Genomic DNA, 27395 nt, shown 5'->3' with positions numbered 1-27395 from the left:
AAAGTGATTTAAGAGTTTTCTTATAGAACAATAAAAATAGCTACGACTAGAGTTTATGCGCAGTTATCGGCCATGAAGTATAGTTTTCAAACACGTTTGGATAATGTTACTTCATCAAATATTTTATGAGTGTGAAGCTTTCACTGACCATATCATTGAAATTTAGTTCTATTCCAATACTGTATTAAACACTTGACACCAAATCAATTGTTTGGTTTTTATATAAGTACAAAATTTAGTCCTCCACTATAAATATGTGGTAAAACTACAATGGCGGCCATGTTGGCGGCCATTTTTGAATTTTGGGTAATATGTAACAATTTCTCATAACATGCCGTCAGAAGAAACAAAAACAACTTGTTTTATCAACAAAAATAATGTTAACTTTGGATAAATACATCACTACCACACATTTCCATGTAAAGTCCATGTCTCAAAGAATAAGCTGTAAAATATTATATTACCAAGATATGACCATACAAAACGACTTGTTTTCTGCCCAAGCCATCACTCTAGGAGATACACATGTCAAACAACATAAAAATATTAACTTTGGATGTAAATGGAAACATTCGGTGTTTATTTTTATGCAAATTTAAGCGCTGAGAAGGCAAAACACGACAAGACAAAATGGCGTCAAAAATGGTGGCCATTTTGCTTTTTTTTCAAAAACAAAGATTTGTCAATTAATTTCTACATCCTTCAGCAATACACACAAGTCAAAATGAAAGTGATCAGATTGATAGTAGTAAAACTATCCATAATTAACTTTGAGGTGTTGTCGGGGCAGCAAACCAAATATGACGAAAATGCTCGCAGACCGCCACCACATATAATGGCCTGTAAAAAGAACCCTGATACCACAATCCGAGAGTATTACACGCCATTTAATGAGCCCAAGACGTCATATTAACTGAAAGTGGGGTCAAACAAAATCAGTACTTGGGAGGCTACGATTTCATATTTTTCAGCTGCCTCCTCCTGGACTATAACATTAGACTTGACAATTACTGTTTGAACAAAGCACTGCAAGTTTTGTTTTATTTCATACACTGAGTCTTGTCTATAATCCGACACGCGTGAAACCCCCGGGTATGAACTACGAAAGCTGACAGAAAGGAATATAAATGTGAAGGAAGACAAAGGTGAAACTTGATAAGATCGTATTCGCGACGTACATTACGGATTACACAGCGACGTTCATAAAGAGAAAAAAAAGCAGGTTGAAGAAGGGAGGTGCGGAGTTTGTGTTCTTTGTTGGTCAACAATTCCTCGCTCTAGTTAAGTATAGGCTAATTATTTCAGTGGAATGTTGCAAAACTGGTTTGACGCCTATCACCATTCACAACGCACACTGCAGGGTATTGTACGACATGCTTTGAAGCTAAATTATTTTGTTACGTTACTGCCAGCTTGGATCCAATTGAACAAGATTAAATTACATCGGGAGCTTACAATACAATTGTTCCCTGCATGGCCCCCAGCAGGAATTACATCTCCTTAGGTATTGACGACTATTGACAAATTCAGCCAAATGAAAGGAACATATACTAAGCAGCAAAAGAAACGTCAGTTTGGGAATTTTCCTTCGCGGAAACGGATAACTTTAAACTCATTTAATGTTTTGATTGTATATTTCTGACAACATCCCCTTTTTTTACCTGAGCAAGAAGTTCCTTCCCAAACTCAGAATGGAACCTAGAAAATGGTCTCAAAACGCAACCTGATCTCGGAGATGGTACGGTGTTCTCCATGTTTTTCATGCAACTCATGCTGCACGTGCTGTTCACAAAGACCAGCCCTATAAAATGCACCCCCAACCTGGTTGAAACATTCACATTACAACGTCAGCAGGATGACCCTTCTCTCGACAGCTCAGAGGAACCAGGCGCAAGGAAGACTTGAAGCTGGCCACACTGCACAAGCAGCAGCAACGTTTCCGGGCCACCAACAGCACAAATGGTCGCCCCCGTACTGGCAGACAAAGGGTGACCACAAGACGACAAGACCGCCATGTTGTGCGACAGTATGTACAGAATCCCTTCATGCAGGCATCCGAAACAGCACGCCAGACAGTGAATCATAGAGGGGGGACCCAACAGTACTGACACAGTACGCCGACGTCTTAACAGCGGGAACCTCCATTGTCGTAGACCTTACCTTGGACCTATCCTCACCCCTCGTCATCGGCGTGAACGTCTACAGTTTGCCTGTATGGATTCCTAATATGGATCCCTGACAAAGTATGCTTGGCTCCATTTGAGGATTCTAAGTATCAATATCAGGCCAGGTATCAACAAGTGCTTTACTCTCTTTGGGAATTCCAACTAATCCATCCTTACTCCATTGTCCGTTATGACAAAGCATGCACCACAAAAATAGAAATAAATCAATCATATTTCTCTCAATATCCATTTCCATGATTTCAAATTATTTCTTTTGTTGCGTAGTTTCTTTAGTGTTTACATCTCAGGGATTCTAAGTCTGCTGTTCGCGTCGATATTTAGAACTACAGTCGAGCACCGTTGTCTCGATATTCATGGAAAAATCCAAGAAACAATATCGAGTTATCCGACATCCGATCAGGGCATATCATGGCATATCACTACTATGAAAGAAAACAAAACGCTTCTCAGTATGTTTTGATTCGAAACTATATTAATCGATTATCAGTAGTGTTTAGTCGGAACAGTGAGTACTTCCTTCTTAGTTAATCCTAATCAAATAACAAACAAGTGACACCTTCAACTCAATTAACCCTGATTACACTACCGCACCCCTTTGATTCATGCCGCGCCGCGTGTAATCGTGGGGAAACAACCTCAGTCCAGAGGGATACTTGCCCACGAAAAGTAGGTGAAAATCTAGTTTCTTTGCAAATATCGAGTTAATAGGGTAATTTTGATTGTTGGGACCATGGAATTATATCGAGATATCCGAAATATTGAGACATCCGTATCGAGTTAAAAGAGCTTGAATAATGATAAATTATGAAGGATTTTGCCGGAACCGAGATGTTATATCGAGACAACCGAGTTATCAGAGTTCGACACAATGGTGCTCGACTGTAGTTTTAGTCACGACATGACTGAAATATTGCCGATGTGACAATAAATTTTGACTCCCTCACTCATTTCTTTTTATTGTTTACATTTCAGGGATTCTAAGAATGCTGTTCGTGTCCATATGTGATAAAATGTGTCAAATTAGATGACAAAATCAATAGCTCATCGATATGTGTTTTTGAAATGAAGTACATATGTCAATATACATAGAATGAATAGGAAAATGTACGAATATTTCTTCAACATGTATATATGAAAGGTTTCTTTCACAACATTTCAATTTTAGGTAGTCTAGATGTGAATGTACCTGCTGAATTGAAAGTCCATCCGTCTCATACAATTATTGTTAGAACAGGTCATTTCAAGCATAAAAATTAACATAACACACGTAAGATATAGTACACATTCCAAAGATAAAATATCAAAACAATATGGTTTGTAATATATGAGGCAATGAAAACAAATCTTTTAACGTGAAACATTTTTCTTTACAAAATTTCCTTAAACAAGAATGACCTGTAAGTGAGTGAGCGGATTTGCAGTATCTCAGCTGTGATAAATGTACTTCATAGATATATAGCCACGAGTAGACCGGTATTCGTACCCGGGTTTCCTGCACGCCCATAGTGATGGAGATATCACCGTTTTATCCATGATGCAGTATGTGTGTGTGTTGTTAACAAACCATAAAAAGATCCGCGGAATCAGCCCACCAGCCATTAGTCACGGCATTTCGAAGCAAGGCAACTCTGCACGGCGAATTTTGGCACCATTTGCATCGACACCTTTGACCCTTCAAAATGGGATGATGCAAGGGGAATTTCATACCTGTCCCTGCTGACGGAGTTCTTTGAGTGGTCCATCCATGTTTCTTTCTGCATGCAACTCCCAGTCGGATTTTCTTTTCTGAAGTAAAGATAGGAATACAGTGCTTGTAGTTCTGGATGTTGAATAGTCAGGACTTTAAGAAAAAAATCATTTGTTTCTTTTCTGAATAGATGAATGGCACATTTTTTATTACTGCAACAGAAATTCGTTCTGCAGTAAAATCTGTTTATCGTTCCAGACATTTTTGTTGTGGCTGTTGTTTGATTTTTCTAATGGCAAAAATTGCACATAAAGCTTATGATTAATAAATGGAGATTCTTTTAAATTACCGTTTTGTCCAGGATAGTCACCGGGGGATGTTCAGTGGTTGTATCCGTCCTAACTGCGACCTGATGCTGAAAAAAGAATTAATTCGGAATTTAAATGTTTTGATTTTTTTTTGAAAGATGCAATTTGATATATATAGGGATGCTCTCCTGCCGGTGGGCCATCTTTTCTGTTGTGAAAGGAATGGCTACTTTTCATCTGTGGGTCTATACAGGAGTACAGTTTGATGTTTTGTGACGAGTTATACTTAAACACTTAATATTGAAATTCATTTTGGAAAGATATGCAAGAATGCACCTGAGCAATACTCAATAAATAAAACAAATCATGACATGGAAAACATATGGATAATTTTTGAGACAAATAACCAAACTTGAATTTGATTTCAAGGCAGGACAACACATACTGCCCTTAGAATATTTTCATCTATTTATCCTTCTTTTTTGTATTGCCTCACTTGATGCTCTTGTCGTTTATTTGTCTTGTTTGTTTACAGGACGCCGTCGAATGGCAGGATTTGCTTTGTTTGTTTGTTTGTTGTTTAACGCAGCACTCAGCAATATTCCAGCTATATACACTCTTAAAAAAATATTTCATGTGATTTCAATCATTATTGTAAAAAGGTGAAAATTCACACGTCTATAGACAAGGAGTTCGCCAACCCAACATCAGCCTTTATTGTTGTGTTCCTGTTTATTTGAGTCCACAAGATGGCGTCAAAGTCAGTCATCTGTGAGCCCACCATTGTGTCACAGTCTTGGCACAGACTGGATAAGTCAACGAAGTCGCTCTTGCGGAATTCTTCCCCACTCTTCCTGCAATGCAATGGCCAGTTTTGGTAGTGTCAGATGCGTGTTTTCTCATTGGCATACATGAGGATCGAGTTCATCCCATGGGTGTTCTATCGAGTTTAGATCTGGTGATCGCGAAGGCCATGGCAAGACATTGGCGTTGGAATTGGCGATGTATTTGACAGTGACGCATGCATTATGTGAAGTAGCGTTGGCATGCTGGAACAACTCCCCCTGTCGGTCCATAATCGGAAGCATGTGACGTGCAAGGACTTCGTTGATGTACAGATTTGCTGTCAAATTCCCTTGAACCACCACTAAATCAGGTCTTTGTGTGCTGGATATCTCACTCCACGTCAAGACACTCCTTCCTGTCGAATGTAATAGGGGCAAAACCTTCATTTGTCCGACGGTAAACACGCTGTCTTCCATCTTGAAGAAGAAATCGTAATTCATCACTGAACCAGACTCGCCTCCAGTTTCTAAGGTTCCAGTTCCGGACTCTACGACACCACCGTAAGCGATTGCACTGATGGAAGTCTCTCAAAAACAGGGGCGACAAATGGCCTTGTTGGTCGAATCCCCACTTCACGCAATCGATTCCTGACAGTTTGTTCGGAAATTCTTCTCAAACCAGAGATGCCTTGTGCAGTCTTGCTGTGCAAGACGATGACTCAAGTGAGCAGCCAGGATGTAGACTGCGACTTCCACGCTTCAAGGGGACCTATGGCGATGTTTCGATTGGCGGATGATTTCCTCTTTTCCAGGCAAAAGCGAATGACAAAATTAAACACAATGTTTGCCTTTTATAGTGATCAATACCGCATGCTTTTCTACTCAATTCCACGTGCATTTTGCTTTGCATGTTTTCTTTATGACGTTCTTGATACTTCTTCAAACGCTTCTAACACAAGGGAAACTGCATTTTGGCTCTGAAGCTGTTTACAATCACAGATGACGTTTCGGAAATACATAGTATATTTGTGTTGTTTTTGACACAGCTACATGAGTCCAGTATTCTCAAAAGTTTGGACCAGACAATACAGTGTTATACAGCATGAGCATCTGTATACACAAATTGGGATACGATGACATGTATCAACCAAGACCTCTCGAGCCTGACCACCCGACCCTGTTAGTCGCTTTTCAGGACAAGCATGGGTTGCTGAAGATCAATTCTCACCCGGATCTTCTTGGGTCAACAGCAGGATTAATGCTGTGCGTCGTTAGGCAACAGATCCTTACTTGTTTACACAATTTGATGAGTGTTAGCTTGTAAAAGATGAGGTTTACAACATATTTAAAATTTTTAAAAAAATATTCGCAAAGGAAGATAACTGGTGTGAAATGTTAAACGATTTCTCGGCATAGGGTAACTGCAGTTCTCTCGTGATGCTAACATAACTGAAATTTGCTAATGAGCACTACATTGTGTTAGATAGATCACATTCTCTCCTTCGTCTGATACTTTTCTTCCGGGGCGGTGGGGTAGCCTAGTGGTTAAGCGTCCGCTCGTCACGCCGAAGGCCTGGGTTCGATTCCCCACATGGGCGCAATGTATGAAGATTTCGATTAAACGAGTAAGGTTTACGTTGCATTTAATCAAATTTCTTCATACAAATAACAGGTAGGTGTCGATTGCCACATTGACATCAACACGCGATACGTTCTTCAGCTTCATGCTGTACAGCATTGCACTGGCACTTTCATAGTTACAGATCGCCTCCGTGGTATAGTGGTTAGAGCGTACGCCCGGAGTGCGGAAGGTCGCGGGTTCGATCCCCGACCGCGTCAGACCAAAAGACGTTAAAATATGGTACTTGTTGGTCCCTGCCTGGCTCTCGGCATTAATTGGTACTGGTCGGCTCGGAGTCAGTATAATGTGTCTGAGTGGGGTATTCATGCTTCACTGCGGCATGGTATCTCAGTGGGCTACCACTATAAAACCAGCTTAAGTCTGGGCTAGTACAAGCAGCCGAACATACACATACACACGCATGCACGTCGTCATATGAGCGAAATATTCTCAAGCACGACGTTAAACTCCGAGCAGACCAGTCCTTGGTGTACCCATTAATGCCGAGCGCCAGGCAGGGACCAACAAGTACAATAATTTAACGTCTTTTGGTATGACGCGGTCGGGGGATCGAACCCTCGACCTTCCGTTCTCCGGGCGGACGCTCTAACCACTACACCACGGAGGCAGTTTTTTAGCGAATGTTACAAATACATATTTTTAACAAGGGGACTGTGAAGACTAATAACTCTAAAGACGACACTCGTAGAAAACAAAGATCACGCTTAGGTTTTACATATATTTCTGACCTATTTCAATCTGCATGCAAAACTATCTTTCGAGGAACAGAACTGCTTAAAGTTTAATACTAAATCCCAATCTGTGGTTTGTGTGTGCGTGCGTGCGTGTGTGTGTGCGCGCGCGTGTGTGTATTTGCTCATATGTAACATCTAAACTGTTGGTTAATTAAAATATAATGACGATGTCGGTTGAAACACTTATAGTATCTGCAGAAGAATTGATACTTCAAAATGAACTGAACAGAAACATGTTTAGCGCTATCACATGCAGCCGCAAAATATTGAACGAGATATATGTTGTGTCACAGGGTGAACTGTTCATATAGCACAGCAACCCAAACACACGTCACAAATTCACAATTTTGTCCCTAACAGCTTGCCATACAGATGAGCTGGCTGCCAGCAGGTACATCCTGGGCTCTGGCACATGCTGCTCCTGCAGACTGTGCACTCAGGTGATATAAATGTACCAGGTACCTGGCATTCACCATGATGGCAGTGGCAGCCCTCAACGTGTAGTTTCCTTATTTACAGGTTTGCAAGTTTGTTGGAATGAATTGTTAATATTAAAACGATTTCTCATTTATAGTGTGAGTATAGTTTTAAGCCGCACTCAGCAATATTCCAGCTATATGGCGGCGGTCTGTAAATAATCGAGTCTCGACCAGACAATCCAGTGATCAACATGAGCATCGATCTGCGCAATTGGGAACCGATGACATGTGTCAACCAAGTCAGCGAGCCTGACCACCCGATCACGTTAGTCGCCTTTTACGACAAGCATGGGTTACTGAAGGCCAATATTCTAACCCGGACCTTCACAGGTCTTTCTCATTTATGTCAGGTGTAATCCTGTATTCAGGTAATTATATTTAACAATGGTTTAGTAACTTTCATAATTATTTCTATTTAGTAAATGTCACAATAGTTTCACTTTATCATATTAATTCATAATTTATGACACACCATGCTGGCAGTGGCAGCCCTCTGTATGTAATTTCCCTAATTACAGGTAAATGGCACACACTGTTTGCATCCCAAATGGCAGAATACACGATTGAACACCAGCTCAGTGGTTGTATTATAAACCTGCGACATGTTGTGTGGTCAGCTGGATCAGAATACAGTATAATATTATAAGTGGCATTCTCAGTGACACATGTAATGATTGGAAATGTCAGCCAATCATGGTGTGGAAAATATAAAGGTCGTGTCTATGACAAATAATCGAAATTGAGTTTGATTTCAAGGCAGGATAATGGTTAAAGCGTTGGCTCGTCACGACGAAGACCCGGGTTCGAATCCCCACATGGGTACAATGTGTCAAGCCCATTTCTGGTGTCCCCCGCCGTGACGTTGCTGGAATATTGCTAAAAGCGGTGTAAACCCAAACTCAGTCAGTCAGTCAGTCAAGGCAGGACAACAAAAATTGCCCCTAGAACCAAATTAAACTATTTATCTATTCATACTTTTCTAAATCATATTTTGTTCTGTTTTGTTTGTTTCTTTTTGCGTTTTATTGATGTCAAAAAGTAAACAATATGCAAAATCAATATTCAATATTCAACCTGATCAATATTCAATAAATAAAGAAAATCATGATGTGGAAAATATTAAGATCATTGTTAGGACAAATAATCAAAATTGAGTTTGATTTCAAGGCAGGACAACACAAACTGCCCCTAGTGTCCTTAGAAAACAATAAACTTTTTATCTATTTATACCTTTTTAAAATGTTATTTTGTTTTGTTTGTCGCCGCACTCAGCAATTAGATATTTCTAACAAGGGCACTACGAAGACTAATAACTTTAAAAGTCACTTTTATGACAAACAATTGTGTCAGTAACATGCTATGGCGTTTTAGATATTTCTGAAATATGTAAATCTACATAAAAAACAATCTTTCAAGCACTAGAACGTGCTAAAAGTTTAAAACTTATTCCCCATCTCTAGCATTTATTGCGCTAAGAAACCCTAGTACCAATCCGAATGAACAGTGTACAATCAACCCGTTGAAACTGAACATCTAAACTGATAGTTATTTAAAACCAAGCCGTTTGTAAACATAATGACGATATCGGTTGAAACACTTGTGGTGTCTGAAGAACGAAGGGAATGTCGTGCTTCTAAATGAACTGGAACAGTAACATTTATCATGCTCTGATTCCCCTGGCGATCAAGCATTTGGCACAATGTAGGGCGATGGGAAGTCTTGTCGTTCCCGAGTGCCATTCTGCTTGTTTTTGGCCTTTATTAAGTTCAAATTCAATGTTTATTCCACAAGTTAAAGGTTGTATATATTTGCCTACTGCCAGAGAGTCTTATACAGCGAGTAGGATTCCAGGAGGAATGTTTGGAGAAACTGATCTGCCCCTTCACATGCCTGCTCTTCTTGATGATTTCCGCTGATTGAGCTTTTTAAAGTTACAGATGTGTTCCTGTGTACATCTAAGAATGAACTTGATCAACTTCCTGTTCCTGTACGCCAGTTGGCTAGCAGTCTGCCAGATGTATTGTAAGGAAGTATACGTACGGTTTTGCTGCATGGCAAAGGTGGGCAAAAATGAATAATAAGCCTGATGTGTTACCAATTTGGCCTCTGCATTCTGTCATTTATCTTTTACCTGTTGTCCAACAGAGTGATACAGTGTCACCTGTCATTTCAGCCTTCTATAGCATAAGGCATGCACATTGCAGTGTAGGGGTTGAGAGTCCGACTGAAAATAGTCTTGTAAAAATGTGTTGGAAGCAGTTAAACGGAAACTAGCAAAGTCCGTGGTTAAGAAGGAGCCAGTTACTGTTGCTATTCTTGAGAAGTTGTATGATTCAAGAATTGTAAATGCATCCTTGTCTGATTTGAGAATGCTAGCTATGTGTTTGTTGGCTTATGCTGGATTTTTAAGATCTTCTGAACATTTCTGATTTAATATTTTATAAATCTCATATGTCTGTTTTTATTGAAAAGTCTAAAACAGATGTATATAGAAACAGAGCTTGGCTTATTATAAACAGAACTCAATCGAAATTGTGTCCGGTTGATTGTTTGGAGAGATACCTAAAACTTGCATGTATTCCAGCAGATTCTGATCAGTTTGTTTTCATAATTCTCAGCAAATGTAAATCCGGATATGTCTGTCTTACACAAGATTAAGGGAACTGTTCTTGGATGCATTGTCTCCATTTGTTACTAATATTAACAGTTATGGTCTGCACAGTCTACGTAGTGGTGGCGCTACAGCTGCAGCAAACAACGGCATACCAGACCGCATGTTTAAGAGACATGGAAGATGGAAAAGTGGAAATGCTGAGGATGGATATATTAAAGATACTATTTATCACAGAATGAAAGTTTCTCTTTCAGTTTGACTTTGATTTTCTTTGTATCTCTCGGCCGTGCACAGCGTGTCCCACTGTTGAATGTGTTGTTAAGTTGGGTAACGGTTGGTATAGGAGAAATGTCATTTCTGCGCCAGTAGATGGCGCTAAACAGGGGTATTTAAGGGGATTAAGATTTGAATTGTTCATTCTCGCTCTAGTGCAAACACGGCCATCACGTCATATTCATATGCAAATGATGTAGTTTTCAATATGTGAACATTGTGTTGTATGTTTCAGATTTGTGGCAGTGGGACTAAGATCTGTTGTAATCCAGGTGTGTTGCTGTTGCTAGCTTACAGAGCCAGTGCGATAGTAATGTAAGCTGCTGTATGTGCAGTCATATGATGTATATTGCTATGGGCTGAAGGACCGTTATAATACTAATGTAAGCTGCTGTATGTGCAGTCATATGATGTATATTGCTCTGGGCAGAAGGGCCGTTATAACACTAATGTAAGCTGCTGTATGTGCAGTCATACGATGTATATTGCTCTGGGCTGAAGAGCTGTTATAACACTAATGTAAGCTGCTGTATGTGCAGTCATACGATGTATATTGCTCTGGGCTGAAGAGCTGTTATGACACTAATTTAAGCTGCTGTATGTGCAGTCATACGATGTATATTGCTCTGGGCTGAAGAGTCGTTATAACACTAATGTAAGCTGCTGTATGTGCAGTCATACGATGTATATTGCTCTGGGCAGAAGGGCCGTTATAACACTAATGTAAGCTGCTGTATGTGCAGTCATACGATGATGTATATTGCTATGGGCTGAAGAGCCGTTATAACACTAATGTAAACTGCTGTATGTGCAGTCATACGATGATGTATATTGCTCTGGGCTGAAGAGCCGTTATAACACTAATATAAGCTGCTATATGTGCAGTCATATGATGTATATTTCTATGGGCAGAAGGGCCGTTATAACACTAATGTAAGCTGCTGTATGTGCAGTCATATGATGTATATTGCTCTGGGCTGAAGGGCCGTTATAACACTAATGTAAACTGCTGTATGTGCAGTCATATGACGTATATTGCTATGGGCTGAAGGGCCGTTATAACACTAATGTAAGCTGCTGTATGTGCAGTCATATGATGTATATTGCTCTGGGCTGAAGGGCCGTTATAACACTAATGTAAACTGCTGTATGTGCAGTCATATGATGTATATTGCTCTGGGCTGAAGAGCCGTTATAACACTAATGTCAGCTGCTAAATGTGCAGTCATATGATGTATATTGCTCTGGGCTGAAGGGCCGTTATAACACTAATGTCAGCTGCTGTATGTGCAGTCATATGATGTATATTGCTCTGGGCTGAAGAGCCGTTATAACACTAATGTCAGCTGCTAAATGTGCAGTCATATGATGTATATTGCTCTGGGCTGAAGAGCCGTTATAACACTAATGTAAGCTGCTGTATGTGCAGTCATATGATGTATATTGCTCTGGGCTGAAGAGCCGTTATAACACTAATGTCAGCTGCTAAATGTGCAGTCATATGATGTATATTGCTCTGGTCTGAAGGGCCGTTATAACACTAATGTCAGCTGCTAAATGTGCAGTCATATGATGTATATTGCTCTGGGCTGAAGGGCCGTTATAACACTAATGTAAGCTGCTATATGTGCAGTCATATGATGTATATTGCTCTGGGCTGAAGGGCCGTTATAACACTAATGTAAGCTGCTGTATGTGCAGTCATATGATGTATATTGCTCTGGGCTGAAGGGCCGTTATAACACTAATGTCAGCTGTTAAATGTGCAGTCATATGATGTATATTGCTCTGGGCTGAAGGGCCGTTATAACACTAATGTAAGCTGCTATATGTGCAGTCATACGATGATGTATATTGCTCTGGGCTGAAGGGCCGTTATAACACTAATGTAAGCTGCTGTATGTGCAGTCATATGATGTATATTGCTCTGGGCTGAAGAGCCGTTATAACACTAATGTAAGCTGCTGTATGTGCAGTCATATGATGTATATTGCTCTGGGCTGAAGGGCCGTTATAACACTAATGTAAGCTGCTGTATGTGCAGTCATGCGATGATGTATATTGCTCTGGGCTGAAGGGCCATTATAACACTAATGTAAGCTGCTGTATGTGCAGTCATATGATGTATATTGCTCTGGGCTGAAGGGTCGTTATAACACTAATGTAAGCTGCTATATGTGCAGTCATATGATGTATATTGCTCTGGGCTGAAGGGACGTTATAACACTAATGTAAGCTGCTGTATGTGCAGTCCTACGATGATGTATATTGCTCTGGGCTGAAGGGCCGTTATAACACTAATGTAAGCTGCTGTATGTGCAGTCATACGATGATGTATATTGCTCTGGGCTGAAGGGCCGTTATAACACTAATGTAAGCTGCTGTATGTGCAGTCATATGATGTATATTGCTATGGGCTGAAGGGCCGTTATAACACTAATGTAAGCTGCTATATGTGCAGTCATATGATGTATATTGCTGTGGGCTGAAGTGCCGTTATAACACTAATGTAAGCTGCTATATGTGCAGTCATATGATGTATATTGCTCTGGGCTGAAGGGCTGTTATAACACTAATGTAAACTGCTGTATGTGCAGTCATATGATGTATTTTGCTCTGGGCTGAAGGGTCGTTATAACACTAATGTAAGCTGCTTTATGTGCAGTCATATGATGTATATTGCTCTGGACTGAAGAGCCGTTATAACACTAATGTAAGCTGCTATATGTGCAGTCATATGATGTATATTGCTATGGGCTGAAGAGCCATTATAACACTAATGTAAGCTGCTATATGTGCAGTCATATGATGTATATTGCTCTGGGCTGAAGAGTCGTTATAACACTAATGTAAGCTGCTATATGTGCAGTCATATGATGTATATTGCTATGGGCTGAAGAGTCGTTATAACACTAATGTAAGCTGCCATACGCGCAGTCGGTGTATGGTCGATTCTAACGAAAGGTGTACACAGCTAGGTGCAAGGGGTCCTAAATAGAGTCGTTTGCACCATGTAATTCTTTTACCAATGTAAAGTCAACAAATTTGCCTCTTATGAAAATCGGGGCGGTGGGGTAGCCTAATGGTTAAAGCGTTGGCTCGTCACGCCGAAGACCCGGTTTCGAATCCCCACATGGGTACAATGTGTGAAGCCCATTTCTGGTGTACCCCGCCGTGATGTTGCTGGAATATTGCTAAAAGCGGCATAAAACCAAACTCAGTCAGTCAGTCAGTCTTATGAAAATCAGTTGTTGAAGGCTCATTTTCTGAATTACCTACAAATACCAACATCATACCTTGTATATCCTGTGATTAGATGGATTGTATGTTGCCTAACATCCAAATTCACTGTTGTTCTGCATGCACAATATGTTCATGACTATAGAAACTCTGAAGCCATATCATGGTTTCTTTCATGTTTTATAACCTCAAGCTTTACGAAAATAGAATCATTTTGGTACCTTTGTTTGATGTAAGTGAGATAGCACTACTTAGTGTTCTTTTCACAAACAAATTATTATTACACATCTATCTTATTCATCTGGGAGACAACGGGTGGAACTTTCGGTAAGTACAACAAATTTGAAAATGCATCAAAAACTAAATTTTCGGTGGAAGATAAATACAATGTACTTGTAGGTAACAAATATCACATAATTCCCTGTATTTTATAATGTTTATATATGTCAAACTAAATCATAGCTGGTTCATTAAAACATCGAACAGTTTGGAAATTATTTATCTAAGTGCATAGGACATGTGAATAAAGATTGTTTACAACCGGTTTAAGGCTTTCTCTTTGTTTTGTCTCAGTGTATTTCGGAAGGTAGCAATGTCATTTTAACTGATGGAAATATACTTCTCATCAAAAGTTTAGACTCACTAGAAACACTCACTATATATGAGTATGTATACATATATAGTTGGAAAACCAACTGCAAACCTTATGCAGATGAATTGCACGAGGATCATGCATCAAATTGCTGAAAAGCATGTGCAAATATCGTACATGTGAATTTTGGTGTAAAGTTTTGTTGAGAATTCGCCAATCTTCGATGTGTTTTATCATTTATTGAACTCATGACAATAATGTTTTCAACGTTACAAATTTGTTTTACAATACATCAGTTCATGTGTAAACAGTACCTTTAAACAGTATGGAATATTTTGCAAAATTTAGTGTAAAACAGTCGCCTGAAGTAAGTGGCTATATTTACACTAGTGAGTCTAAACCTTTGATGAGAAGTATAGAAAATGAACTAAAATCATTACATCTGAAATTTTATTTACCAAATGTTTCAACTGACATTTGTATTCAAAGAAAGCACATCACAAATGTTTAAAACGCTTGAACTATTACCGTATACCATATACCATTATGTACAGATAAACATTATACGTCTTACTGAACTATGACTCTGCTTTAATTACCCATATTTTGCAATGACAATTGCTATTAGATAGACATTTACAGAAAGTTTCAACTACAAAAACGAGCTACCTACGAATACGACATACCTTTGACAAATCTAATTACTAAACCTATGCAACTAATTTCTACTACAGTCTCAATTCTCCTATGTTCGCAAGTGCATCGGTGACAGCCCTGAACAAGACTTACAACTTCAAACACACTGATTGATGTTAACTACAAATACGGAATGTTACCAACGAATACACATGTTACCAACGAATCAACCGTTGACCGCGTGATATCATGCAAACATTTATTTTCATCACCAAGAACAACTTGTTTTCTGACATTTCAATAAAAAAAGAATTCATTATATCACAGTGACTATAATAAAGTCTAAACCACGAACTGCAGTGCATCCCTGAACAGAACATTTTTATTGAACGCTCAGTTATGTAGCCATTTGAAATCCCAAAGAACCATTACAATCTATTAATACCTAATCATTTTAAACCACGAACTGCAGTGCATCCCTGAATAGAACATTTTTATTGAACGCTCAGTTATGTAGCCATTTGAAATCCCAAAGAACCATTACAATCTATTAATACCTAATCATTTTACTTATGATCTGCAGACCGCCTCCGTGGTGTAGTGGTTAGAGCGTACGCCCGGAGAGCGGAAGGTCGCGGGTTCGATCCCCGACCGCGTCAGACCAAAAGACTTTAAAATATGGTACTAGTTGGTCCCTGCCTGGCTCTCGGCATTAATGGGTACAACAAGGACTGGTCGGCTCGGAGTCAGTATTATGTGTCTGAATGGGGTATTCATGCTTCACTGCGGCATGGTATCTCAGTGGGCTAGCACTATAAAACCAGCTTAAGTCTGGGCTAGTACAAGCAGCCGCGCATACACATACACACGCATGTACGTCGTCATATGAGCGAAATATTCTCAAGCACGACGTTAAACCCAATTTCACCTCACCTCACTTATGATCTGCAATAATTGTCTTCAGTATAAATTATCTTATAGTAGCGTATTGTGTTCTCTATTTCATTTTGTTAACAACGAATACATGTTACGTACAAATACCGTGAGCCAGCAGGACACCATGTCTTACCAATTTGAGCCCCCATGCAGGCCTACCAATGAAAACTTTTCCACTGTGCAGAAAAACGCAGAAAAGCCCACATTAATCGTGGAAATAGCAACATATACCTCGCTACTGAAACAGTTAAAACAGCAACTTTAAATCGCTAACACTGCATCATAAAACAAGGAGCCCGCAACTTCGATTTTGCGCATGCGCACATGGAAGAGGAAGTCTCGACCGCATGTTGACATTTTCCAGCCTGGACAAAAGTAACATTCCTTTTTAAGTATTTCTGATGTGTTATTTGGCATTTATCATCATGATACTTGTGTGCACACTTGTTTAGTTTACTTTCCATTCGTATGAAACGATTGACAGCAACTATGTCGACATATTTAATACTTTTTCTACGCGAGGCGATTCACGGTTGCTCGGAAATTAGAAAGAAGCCCGGATCGTAATGCACATGCGCAATAGAAGTCAAAGTTCGCTGATATAAAAATGTTGCAGTTTCATAGTTTTTCGTTGCCGTTTTTACTGTTTCAGTAGGGAGGTAATGTGTTTATGTTGCTATTTCCATGATTAATGTGGGCTTTTCTGCGTTTTTCTGCACAGTGGGAAAGTTTTCTTTGCTAGGCCTGATGTCAATTCCACTTGCAGTCTGAGGCTTTTTGTTACAATAATAAGACTTAAAACCTCACTAAAATTATAGTCGGTTAGTTGTAACAGGTGTCATATGCATCCTACGTTATTGTGACATGGGTTTATTTATATAACAAATGTCATTTGTTGTCATTCCACCAATCTTTTTGAACGTGATCAGTTGTTGGTACTTGTAGGTAACATTTGGGAGTTAAAATTTACCTACGAATAAAGGTTATTTTGTGTGATATCTTCGTAAAAACAGCACAGAAAATGTTCAGATGTGACACACGTATACCTTGCGACCCTTTGCACTAGAACTTAGGATATCATTCACTAAACATATTTAATGGTATTTGATTTTCTAACATTTATTTAGATTATTACTTGTAAGAAATATTATGTAACGCCATTGCATTTGAGTACTTTACATATTAATGCTGTAGAAATTAATACAAAACATAACCTTGTGTTGCATTCACATAAAAGTCATTGAAAACTGTATTCGTAGGTAACGCAAAAAATACCACTTGAAAACAAATTACCAAAATTACGAATTAAACCCTAGACAAAATCATTTTAGGGGATTTATTCACGAAATGTGTGGCAATCAGATTAATAAACTGCTGTTCACCCAGTTTGACTAGTATTTAACACACAACATGTTTTCAACCAAACATTTGTAAAATCAAATTCAAAATGAACAAAAATGACATGTTTTTGTCTCCCATAAGCTTACTTTTTAATTAGTCATGTTATATATCGCCCGAATCGTCTCACTTGTGCCCCGATGTGATGGGCACCCCGAAATAAGTGGAGATAGTAATGCTAAATTGTTATGGGCCCAAACATGCCGGGTACACTTTTCGTTGGAATCGACCATATATTGTTTGGATTGGAAAGCTGTTATAGTAAATAGAGGTTGTGTTTGAATATTGTATGTCCACGCATGTTATTGTCAGTACAAACGTACTTATTGTGGGTTCCTAGTGATCTGATTAAGTGCTGCAGTTTTAAAATATACTTGTTTAGTTTATTATGTTTAAAATTTACTTGTTTAGTATATTATGTTAGGTACTTGTATTTAAAGTGTGCAGGATATGTGTACTAGATCATGTATACTGTAAACTCTCCGGTAGTTGCTGTTTGCATTCGTTGAGGGAACACGGTTCCAGTGTATTTTCTCCAAGAGAGTTGTTTTCCTCTGGTTTTACGTGGCGGGCAACAGCAAGATATATATTGTGACCAGGGGCGTGTTCAGAACCGCGAGCGCCCGCGCTATTGCCTCCCGTGAGCGCTCGCATCGGCCCTGAACGGACGCGAGCGCTTGGTTACATTAAAGGGCCACTGATCCAGAGCAATTTCCGTGTACTGGTTGTTGCTTTTGTTATTGTTTTTTCTCCAGTGAGTACCCGGATGATATCCCAGAATTCATGACTGGTTCGTTACCTCTGCTGCGCCACCCTCATGCGCAACTGATAGTATAAGTATAGACTGATCAACAAAGATGAAAACTTTTTTACTCGATAATCTTATGTTGTAAAATTATGTAGACTTGAATAATTTGGTTTCTTATAAAAAAATATTCACTTTCATAAAACTGCTGATTTTGATGTAAAATTTCATAGTAATGTTGACTTTATAAAAATGTTAACGTAAATGGATGTAGAATAGTATGACCTTGAATTTTGTGAGAAGCCTGATATAATAGCATTGTTTTGAAAGTAAGACTAACCAAGTACATGGGGAGTCTTGGGGAGAGTAGTGAGCTTGGGTTCACTACTAGTCAATCTGAATGTTGTATTAAATGGCATTATTTTGATAACAAATGAAAACATTTTAAGCTTCAGCATCTGCCAGTGGTAAAAAATGTTAGGACTGAAATAACGAAGTCAATGTAAGTCTTTATATTTTGTCTTATAATCCTAATTAGTTTATTATCATATTTGTTTGCATTTTGAAACTTAATAAAATGCACACGATCTGCTAATTCTTAGTGAATTAATAACATGACTGTAATATCGAGACATTTTATAGATTGCCAACGTGTATCATATTTCACACACACGCCTGAGTTGACCTAGTGTATGTTGTCTGTCTCATTACACTTCACGGCTAAAACATGATTCTGTTGAATGCCTTAACGAATATACTCATGCCAATAATGGTTGTCACCCCCCTCCCAAACCCCACACACACCTCACCCACCCCACACACCTCACCCACCCCACCCCACACCCTTCTCCAATTAAAAAATTGAAGGGGGTGACAACCATTATTGGCATGAGTATATATAAAAACAAACTGCAAATATTAAAATTAAAACAGACTAAAATTATAGCAACAATATCAGGCTATTACCTTAAGCTTGTTCGGGGAATGTATCCATCAATATACACATAAAGGAATGAGATGCCATTCATCTGCAGCTGACAAAGTATCCTGTTCCATGTCATGTGTCTTTTAACAGTCCAATATCCGAAAAAGTGATCTATCGTTTCAGGTATTTCACATTGGTGTATAGTCCCTTTGGTCAACCAAGATAGAACACCTGGCAACTAATTGCATGATGTCCGCCATTCTTTAAACAGGTATTTTAGTTAGCCAATAATGAGCAATCAATCAATGTATTGGCGGTTATTCATTTGAAGGAAGGACGTTGTTCTTATAATGAGACTTTACGACAGGGTGTATTCAGTATAGATTAGTGAATCTACATACATAAACACTACCTTTTGACACATCCGCTGTGCAGGATAAAAGCAATTAATCAAGTAGCGTGTTATCGGTTAATCTTTTGATCGATGTTTGTTTTGTAACTCAGCTGATAATTCCTCTTACTGCACTTCCATGCGCATATTACATAAGATGTAATACATTTGCCACATCAGACCTCAATTTATAATGATGAATATTTACTCCAGACACAAGAAATGCCAAATGGGAACCTTTGTCGGGTAATCACTAATTATACCAGATATAAATTCATTAACTAGCCATCAAGTGTATGATGACAAATAACATGTGTAGGTTTATACCACCTAACACGGGTTACAGCAAGAGAGTAGTAAGCGCTGCATTGCTTGCAAGTTTGATTGCCTGAAAAACAACCTTATGGGCCGACACTGTTTTGAGGATACGAACGGAACTTCATTGTTACATAAGAAATATATATAAGCATTTGCTGTGTACTTAGTTAAAAACTGTATATACCTATGCACCTAAGTAAAATTTCAGATTTATATTGCAATGGCAAAGTGGGGTTGTTTAGTTTATGGATTCAAGTATATCAAATGTGTGTTTTTGATATCATAGCATACATAATAGACATCATATTTTTACATGATTAAATATTGAGGTAAAAAACACAGATATAGGATCAAATTGGATCAGTCACTATACCATCTAAACATTTAAAAATCTGATAAAGCCTACACTGCTGGGATACTTTATAACAATCAGACAAGAACTACCGGGGATAGTTTCAAATAACGGCATCTGATTGGCATCCATCCTTCCTAATGTCCCACTGATTAGGTTAAAGAAATTCTGCCAAGATGGACAGTAGCCCAGTCCCGGTGTCCGTCACGGTCGAAGGAGCAGGGGCTGACCAGTTTTCAGCTAGGTTTCGTAATTAGACTGGAAACAATAATCGCTCTGGATCATTGGCCCTTTAAACCATTCGTGACCAACTCGTGTTATTCCGGGACAAGCCGAATAGCTTCTTGTTTTCTTGTTGGAGGTTACGGAAAGGGGCGAGTGGTGACGAATGACATTAAACATAGTCGCCAACTTGGTTCACTTGGCGAGGCTGCTGTGAAGGTTACACACCACCAAATGTTTTCCCATAGACTTCTATAGTAACCTTATATTTTTTTAAAAATTATCCAAGCTATCAACAGCCATTCCATATACATATGGGTACACTCTGGCCTTTAAACTACAATAAAATACAATATCTGGCCAACTTGTCCTGCTCATTGTCAAAACACAGGAAGCGGAACACATCAACCCCAGTTCCGCACCAAATGTCACCTACAGGAAAACATATGTACACACACAATAAACAAAAGTGATGGTGATAAAAATCACAGCACTAAATACTTAAAATTGTGGTCAGTTTTAATTACTGGTTGCATGTGCTTTAAATAAACATAGACATCTTACACTATTTCATCCAATCACAGCTGTCACATGTCTCTGTCTCTCTTCACTTGTTTACAGACGGTCCGGCTCAGCGAGCAAGCGATTCTCATTTAGTGTAGTGAAACCGTGAGGATGGTTCGGGTGCGTTCAGGATCGAGCGCTCCCTAGCGTTTGCGGGCACTCGCGGTTCTGAACACGCCTCAGATGTATGTAACGAATGTATGGGAAAGACTTCCGCCCGTATCCCCCCTTATATTTCATTCTTGTCAAATCATATCACCTTAATATATATATATATATATATATATATATATAATATATATATATATATATATATATATATATATATATATATATGTATACCCTCGTCCAGAATCAGGATGAATTTTAACATGTTTCTTTAATTGTATCTGAACATACTGAAACATCCAACTTCTGAAAATGCCACTCAAAGTTGTTTTTTTTTCTTTATGGTTAAAATTTAGGGGGGATACGGGAGGAAGTCTTGCCAATGCATATACATTCATTTATAACACACCGGGCCATTACTGTTCAAAAAGACACCTAAGCTTAAAATTACAGACATTACCAAACATTCTTTAAAAAATAATAATAAATAAATCTCGACAGTGCAGGGTACAGCGTGTACCACTGTCAAATGTGTTGTTATGTTGCGTAACTGTTTGTATAGGAGAACACTGGAGCGTGAAACAGCAGCGATGTGACGAGAGAGCATGCTATTGTGTGGTGATATATATGGTGGCTGATTAGGGCCATGATTGCGTAACATATTATGTTGGGCGTGGCTCCCAAGTCTTCTCAGCTTTTCTCGATAATGAGAAAGTTTTTGATCGCATCTGGCATGGCGGTCTATTCTTAAAACTCCACAATTTGGGTATAACGGGTAAAATGTGAAATCTGCTATATCACAGTTACACCTGCAGCTCTTCTTTTGTAATGTACAACGGAAATAGCTCAGACACATTTGAAGTAAAACAAGGTGTAGGGCAAGGTACAGTCTTGTCTGCATGGTTCTTCCTTGTCTTCATAAACGATTTACTAACTGAATTAAGACTTCGTAACAATGGTATATGTGTATATGGTATTGATGTACCATCAGTCCTGTTATCCGATGATACGACACTGTTAAGTACAACTCCGTCTGGGCTGCAGAATTCACTTCATATTGTTTCAGAATATGCTTCCAAATGGCGCCTAACATACAATGCATCGAAAAGCACTGTTGTAGTTTTACGGAAAGGGAAACAATCTTGTCCTGAGCTCTCATTCTCCTTTTGCGACACCTCTATTAATGTAAGTCCATCAGTAAAATATGGTGGTATTCTACTCTCATCAGATCTGTCTTGTAAAGATATAGTTTTCGCTAACTGTCAAAAGGCCAGGCAAACCATAAATTCTTTGCGCTCATTGGGTCTTAACAGTATTGACTTACATCCAGTAACATGTGTTAATATATGGAAAAGAATGGTTTTACCTACAAGTTTCTATGGTTGTGAAACATGCCTACGCTATATGGCAAAAACATTGATCTAGTAGAAATGCCCAACGATATTTCGCTAAATGTATTCAAGGGTTCAACAGACGTATGCCAACAGATTCTGTATGTGCCAACCTAGGTCTCTGGGCAATGGTTGGGTACATTGACAAGTGTAGATTATTATTCCTTGGAAGATTATGTAATAACGCTTGTTATTCATCAACGAAAACACTGTTATGTGCATTTGTAGCACTCACTGTTCACTTAAATATTAGCTCACGCAGTATTTGCAACACTCTGTTGTGTACAGCACGGAAGTATAATCTACTGGACTATGTATTAAGCTACGTCCAAACTGGTATTTTTTCCGTCAAAGACAGTTTGGCGCAGAATAGTTATAAGTTGTATCTTCTCTTATGAAGAAGCTCAATGGAAATTGTCCAGATAAAGCTGTAATCCATCAAACACTGAGTCTCCATAGACTTTACACTCTAATGTATCTGTACCCAGAATATAAAGACCATATACAACTTGTTGTACTAGTCGGTTCTAAAGCCAAATTCTCAAAAGAATGTATGCTTTGTAATAAGTACTGCTATGACCACGATGCCCACATCATTGTGCACTGTGAATCTGTAATGAGCCAAAGAAATAACTTTTATATGACGTTACTTGACCTACTGGACGTAGAATTATATGTATTAATTGAAATGCTTGATGGTGAAGATGCCCTTGTACTGTTTTGTGGTGCGAAACTTCACATCCCTGGCCTTCATGAACCAGCATGGCAAACCATCATACTACATTTTTCGAACTATATCTATTCTTTAAAGGATTCCTTGATGCATACTTTCTGAACTATCCTTGTTGTAAATAACCGTGCTTTGTACATATCATATGTAGATATATGTAACTGACTAATGTTTGTTTATGTAATCTTCGAATATATTTTTGGAGGAAATAAAGACATTCATTCATTCATTCATATCACGAGACGAGAAAGCGATAACTATTTTAAGGCGAGAAAGCGATGGCCCTAATCAGCCACCATAGATATATACTCCGCAGCGGGTGACTTTGTGGGTTGGGGCTACGCCCGGTCTTCTATATTCTGCCCCAATTTTCAAACAAATAACATCCCTAAGCACATTGTGTTGATGCTGCAATAAACAGAATGGGAATACGAAACGAAACATACGACTTCAGGGATAAAATCCTGATGTATATTGTATATAAAAACGTTTCTGGAAAATGCTAGCCAAACTCTTTCTACGCCATATAGCTGGAAAGAGAAAAAGCTTTTCATGACAACAAATATTTGCAAGTTTTGGTGACAGGAACATAATATACTGAAAGGTAAAAGAAACGTCGTAATATTGGAAATGACATATAAGTATCAATGGAGTATTTGAATTTATTTTTAAAAAAATATACACCGGATGTCAAGTTTGAGGAAAACATAAATCGTGGTGGTATAGCCTGTATTGCCCAATAAAGTATTTTTTGAGACTGAGGTTTGAAATATTTTTGTTTGTGGAAAGGGAAGAGCTTGCACAAACACAACATTGAAATCGAGATGCACGTGCATCATGCATACATTCATACATTACTTGCCGGTTTGAATGGCAATCGTTTACTTGTTTTCTGAACACAGCAGCTACGGTTAGGTTAACGAGAGGTGTTGATGGACGATATGACGGTCCTGGCGACGTGTTGTTACATAGGGTCGACTACAACGTGGACGGTCATCAGTGCTGTTGGTGGCGTTGTATAGCTGTCTAAGACGTTCTAAGGTTCGTACGCTGCAATTGAAGTCATTAGCAATGACTTGAGCACGTTGACCAGCGTCTGGACGTCAAATGGCTTGTTGTCGTTGATTTCTCGTTAGCCTAGTCATAACTGCTGAATGTATTTTTATGCCATAGTTAGTAATATTCCAACAATATCACGGCGGGGACCATCGGAAATGGGCTTCACACATTGTACCCATGTGCGGAATTGAACCTGGTTCTCTGGTGACACGATGGACGTTTTAACCACTAGGCTACGCCACAGCCCCGGTTAGCTGAGGAAATGGAAAATAAGTTTAAAAGTGACAAACACACGAGTCCTGATGCTGTTACAGTATGTTTAATTCTTTTGGCTGCTGATGTTCTAATGATGTCGAGTAAAATTAGTGGACTACAATCTCAGATAAATGCTCCAGAAAAAGAAGAAGATAAGGTTTATAAGGGGAGTTCACGTCACATGTAAACTCATACGGGGTTAGCCCGAGTAGTATTCAATAGTTATGTGTCAGAGTTTTTTAATGTGTAACAATGTTCCAGGTGTAATGCATTGCAGTGTTAGGGCATCATTGATTTAATATGTTTCACGTAGCCACCAAATTCTGAACATGGGTAGGTCGGGTAAAAAACAAACAAACAAACAAAACCAAAACCTAAAAAAGACAAAATTATCTGAATAATGTTCTTGATTCTCATATACTGTAATTCATATTTACAATTTCTCGCGTTCTGTATACTTATGGCAGTGTGTGACTTAAAGATAAACATTTTATATGAAGAGGCGGTACGTTTTAGGTTCGAGTCTGTGGTGTTGGAATGAAAAAAAAGTTTTTTGGGGTCGGCAATAACATTAGAAGGTTACATGTGAGCCAATTAGGGACAGTGACGTGACACCAAATTTAGACAGAAAAATCTGGAAAGTACTGCAGGGCACTGGGCGCAAGTATTGTAGACATTTCTAGACTATGTCCTTGTGCATATAAGGTAGCTGCTTCTTGCCTCTAACTTCACAATGCCTCTCAAGAAACCAGAAGGCCACCATTGTGATGATCATATCTTGGTTTCAGGCTTAGTTCTTGAGTAACTAGTTAGTAGCATCCAAAATTAGTAGCATCCAAAACATTACAAGATTGAAAACATTGTTGAAATTCATGGATACTCCATACATACCAGTGTACTATTAGCCTCCACTACATAACAAGAATGAAAACATTTATGGGCTCTCTCTATTGCCGCTTGCATGTCAATGTATCCTGCCTGAGAGTCATGCACTGTCATTGCTTGTGCTGTAACGATGCATCGAACTGGACTGAAATTGTTGAGTCTCCAATAGCAATTAATCGATGGAAGAAACGAAAAACTATTGATGCATCGATAGTATGTGTGACTATCGATAGTTAAGTAACTGACTTCCGTTGATAAATGCGCAGCGCAAACTACAAGATGTTTGCGTGCAGACTTGCAGCGTCATTGAGTTTATGTTTTGACTGAAACTACTTCAGTTTTCTTGCATATAAACTATACATTCATTTGGGAACAATAGCCACCCCTAGTCATTCCACTTTGAACATTGTGTACGCCCTTGACAAAATAACCCCAAATCATACACAACAGAATACACAGCATTGTATACACGTCAACACAAAGATCGTCAACTCACCAGCGATGAATAGATCAGCAGAAAGACCGCTGAACAACCAATTCCAAATATAAATCCGACACGTCTTCCTTTAGACAGCATTTTATCCTCGCAACGAAACTTCAACGGTTGACCTGTGGCAATGACATCAGAACGACGACTGTACCAGAAATCAAAGCTTCCTTGTAACGCACCAACATTTACACAATATGTAGCTGTCATAACAGTGTATGGTCGACTAGCCAAGCAAGTTTGAAGTTGTCGGATCACGAGACAATATGTCATGGATATTTCGAATGATATAAACGATGGGTATTTGAAAGGGATGTCAATCTTTCAATTTAACTATAACGTCGTGCTTGAGAATATTTCGCTCATATACCCCACTCAGACACATTATACTGACTCCGAGCCGACCAGTCCTTGTTGTACCCATTAATGCCGAGAACCGCAGGGACCCACAAGTACCATATCTTAATGTCTTTTGATATGACGCGGTCCGGGATCGAACCCTCGACCTTCCGCACTCCGGGCGTACGCTCTAACCACTACACCACGGAGGCGGTCTGTAACTATGAAAGTGCCAGTGCAATGCTGTACAGCATGAAGCTGAAGAACGTATCGCGTGTTGATGTCAATGTGGCAATCGACACCTACCTGTTATTTGTATAAAGAAATTTGATTAAATGCAACGTAAACCTTACTCGTGTAAGAGGAGGATTAACATTTTACACTGTACAATTTCCTTTTCATTTCGGGCATCTCAATACGTGTTCTCAGTACGTGTTTAAATAAAGTGTTGTTACCGTTTAGAACACAGTTAACGTGAAGAAAACAAACATAATGCGGATTGTCAAGGATGTGGTAGACCTACCTTCAACGTGTGCAAAACAAGTGAGTCTGCTGTTAATTTGACATGACCTTCCTCACAGGCAGATCTATCGACCAATGAGGGCATTGCAATGAGTAGGGACCATGATGACGGGACAGTCAAGCTAATACAACACAATCAGCGACGTAATACAGTGTGTGCCATTATGTGTATGTGGAGACACTAACATGTACTAGGGGTGGTATAAACAGAGACACTGACATGTAGTGGTGGTGGTGGTGTGTAGGTGGAGACACTGATCTGTAGTGGTGGTGGTGTGTAGGTGGAGACACTGACATGTAGTGGTGGTGGTGGTGTGTAGATGGAGACACTAACATGTAGTGGTGGTGGTGTGTAGATGGAGACACTGACATGTAGTGATAGTGGTGGTGTGTAGGTGGAGACACAGACATGTAGTGGTGGTGGTGGTGTGTAGGTGGAGACACTGACATGTAGTGGTGGTGGTGGTGTTTAGGTGGAGACACTGACATGTAGTGGTGGTGGTGTGTAGGTGGAGACACAGACATGTAGTGGTGGTGGTGGTGTGTAGGTGGAGACACAGTCGGGGACGTAATACAGTGTTTGCAATTATGT

General features: G+C 39.1%; 1 protein-coding gene and 1 long non-coding RNA gene across 5 annotated transcripts in view; both read right to left on the bottom strand.

Moving 5' to 3' along the window:
* LOC124263450 (probable methyltransferase-like protein 24) overlaps positions 1 to 3971 on the bottom strand; it is a 32770-nt gene extending 28799 nt beyond the window's left edge. Inside the window, exon 1 of the mRNA XM_046698097.1 lies at positions 3894 to 3971. Coding sequence (XP_046554053.1) covers positions 3894 to 3932 — 39 coding nt within the window. The 5' untranslated portion in view covers positions 3933 to 3971. The remainder of the gene's footprint in view (positions 1 to 3893) is intronic.
* A 251-nt stretch (positions 3972 to 4222) lies between these two features.
* Positions 4223 to 26902, bottom strand: LOC124263449. 4 transcript variants are annotated; one of them, XR_006894845.1, is made up of 3 exons: positions 26805 to 26902; positions 25952 to 26090; positions 4223 to 4288 (listed from the first exon to the last, which is right to left on the bottom strand). It is a non-coding gene; the product is annotated as an uncharacterized LOC124263449 (long non-coding RNA). The 4 variants fall into 4 exon arrangements; XR_006894846.1 differs by having other exon boundaries at positions 26737 to 26811; XR_006894847.1 differs by lacking the exon at positions 26805 to 26902 and adding an exon at positions 26635 to 26700.
* Between the last annotated feature and the right edge of the window lie 493 nt (positions 26903 to 27395).

This window comes from Haliotis rubra, unplaced genomic scaffold (genome assembly GCF_003918875.1).
Source record: "Haliotis rubra isolate DU_JTF1 unplaced genomic scaffold, ASM391887v1 Scf883, whole genome shotgun sequence".
Taxonomy (NCBI): domain Eukaryota; kingdom Metazoa; phylum Mollusca; class Gastropoda; order Lepetellida; family Haliotidae; genus Haliotis; species Haliotis rubra.
Note: the sequence above shows the minus strand (reverse complement) of the source record. Positions and strands in the feature narration are given on the sequence as shown.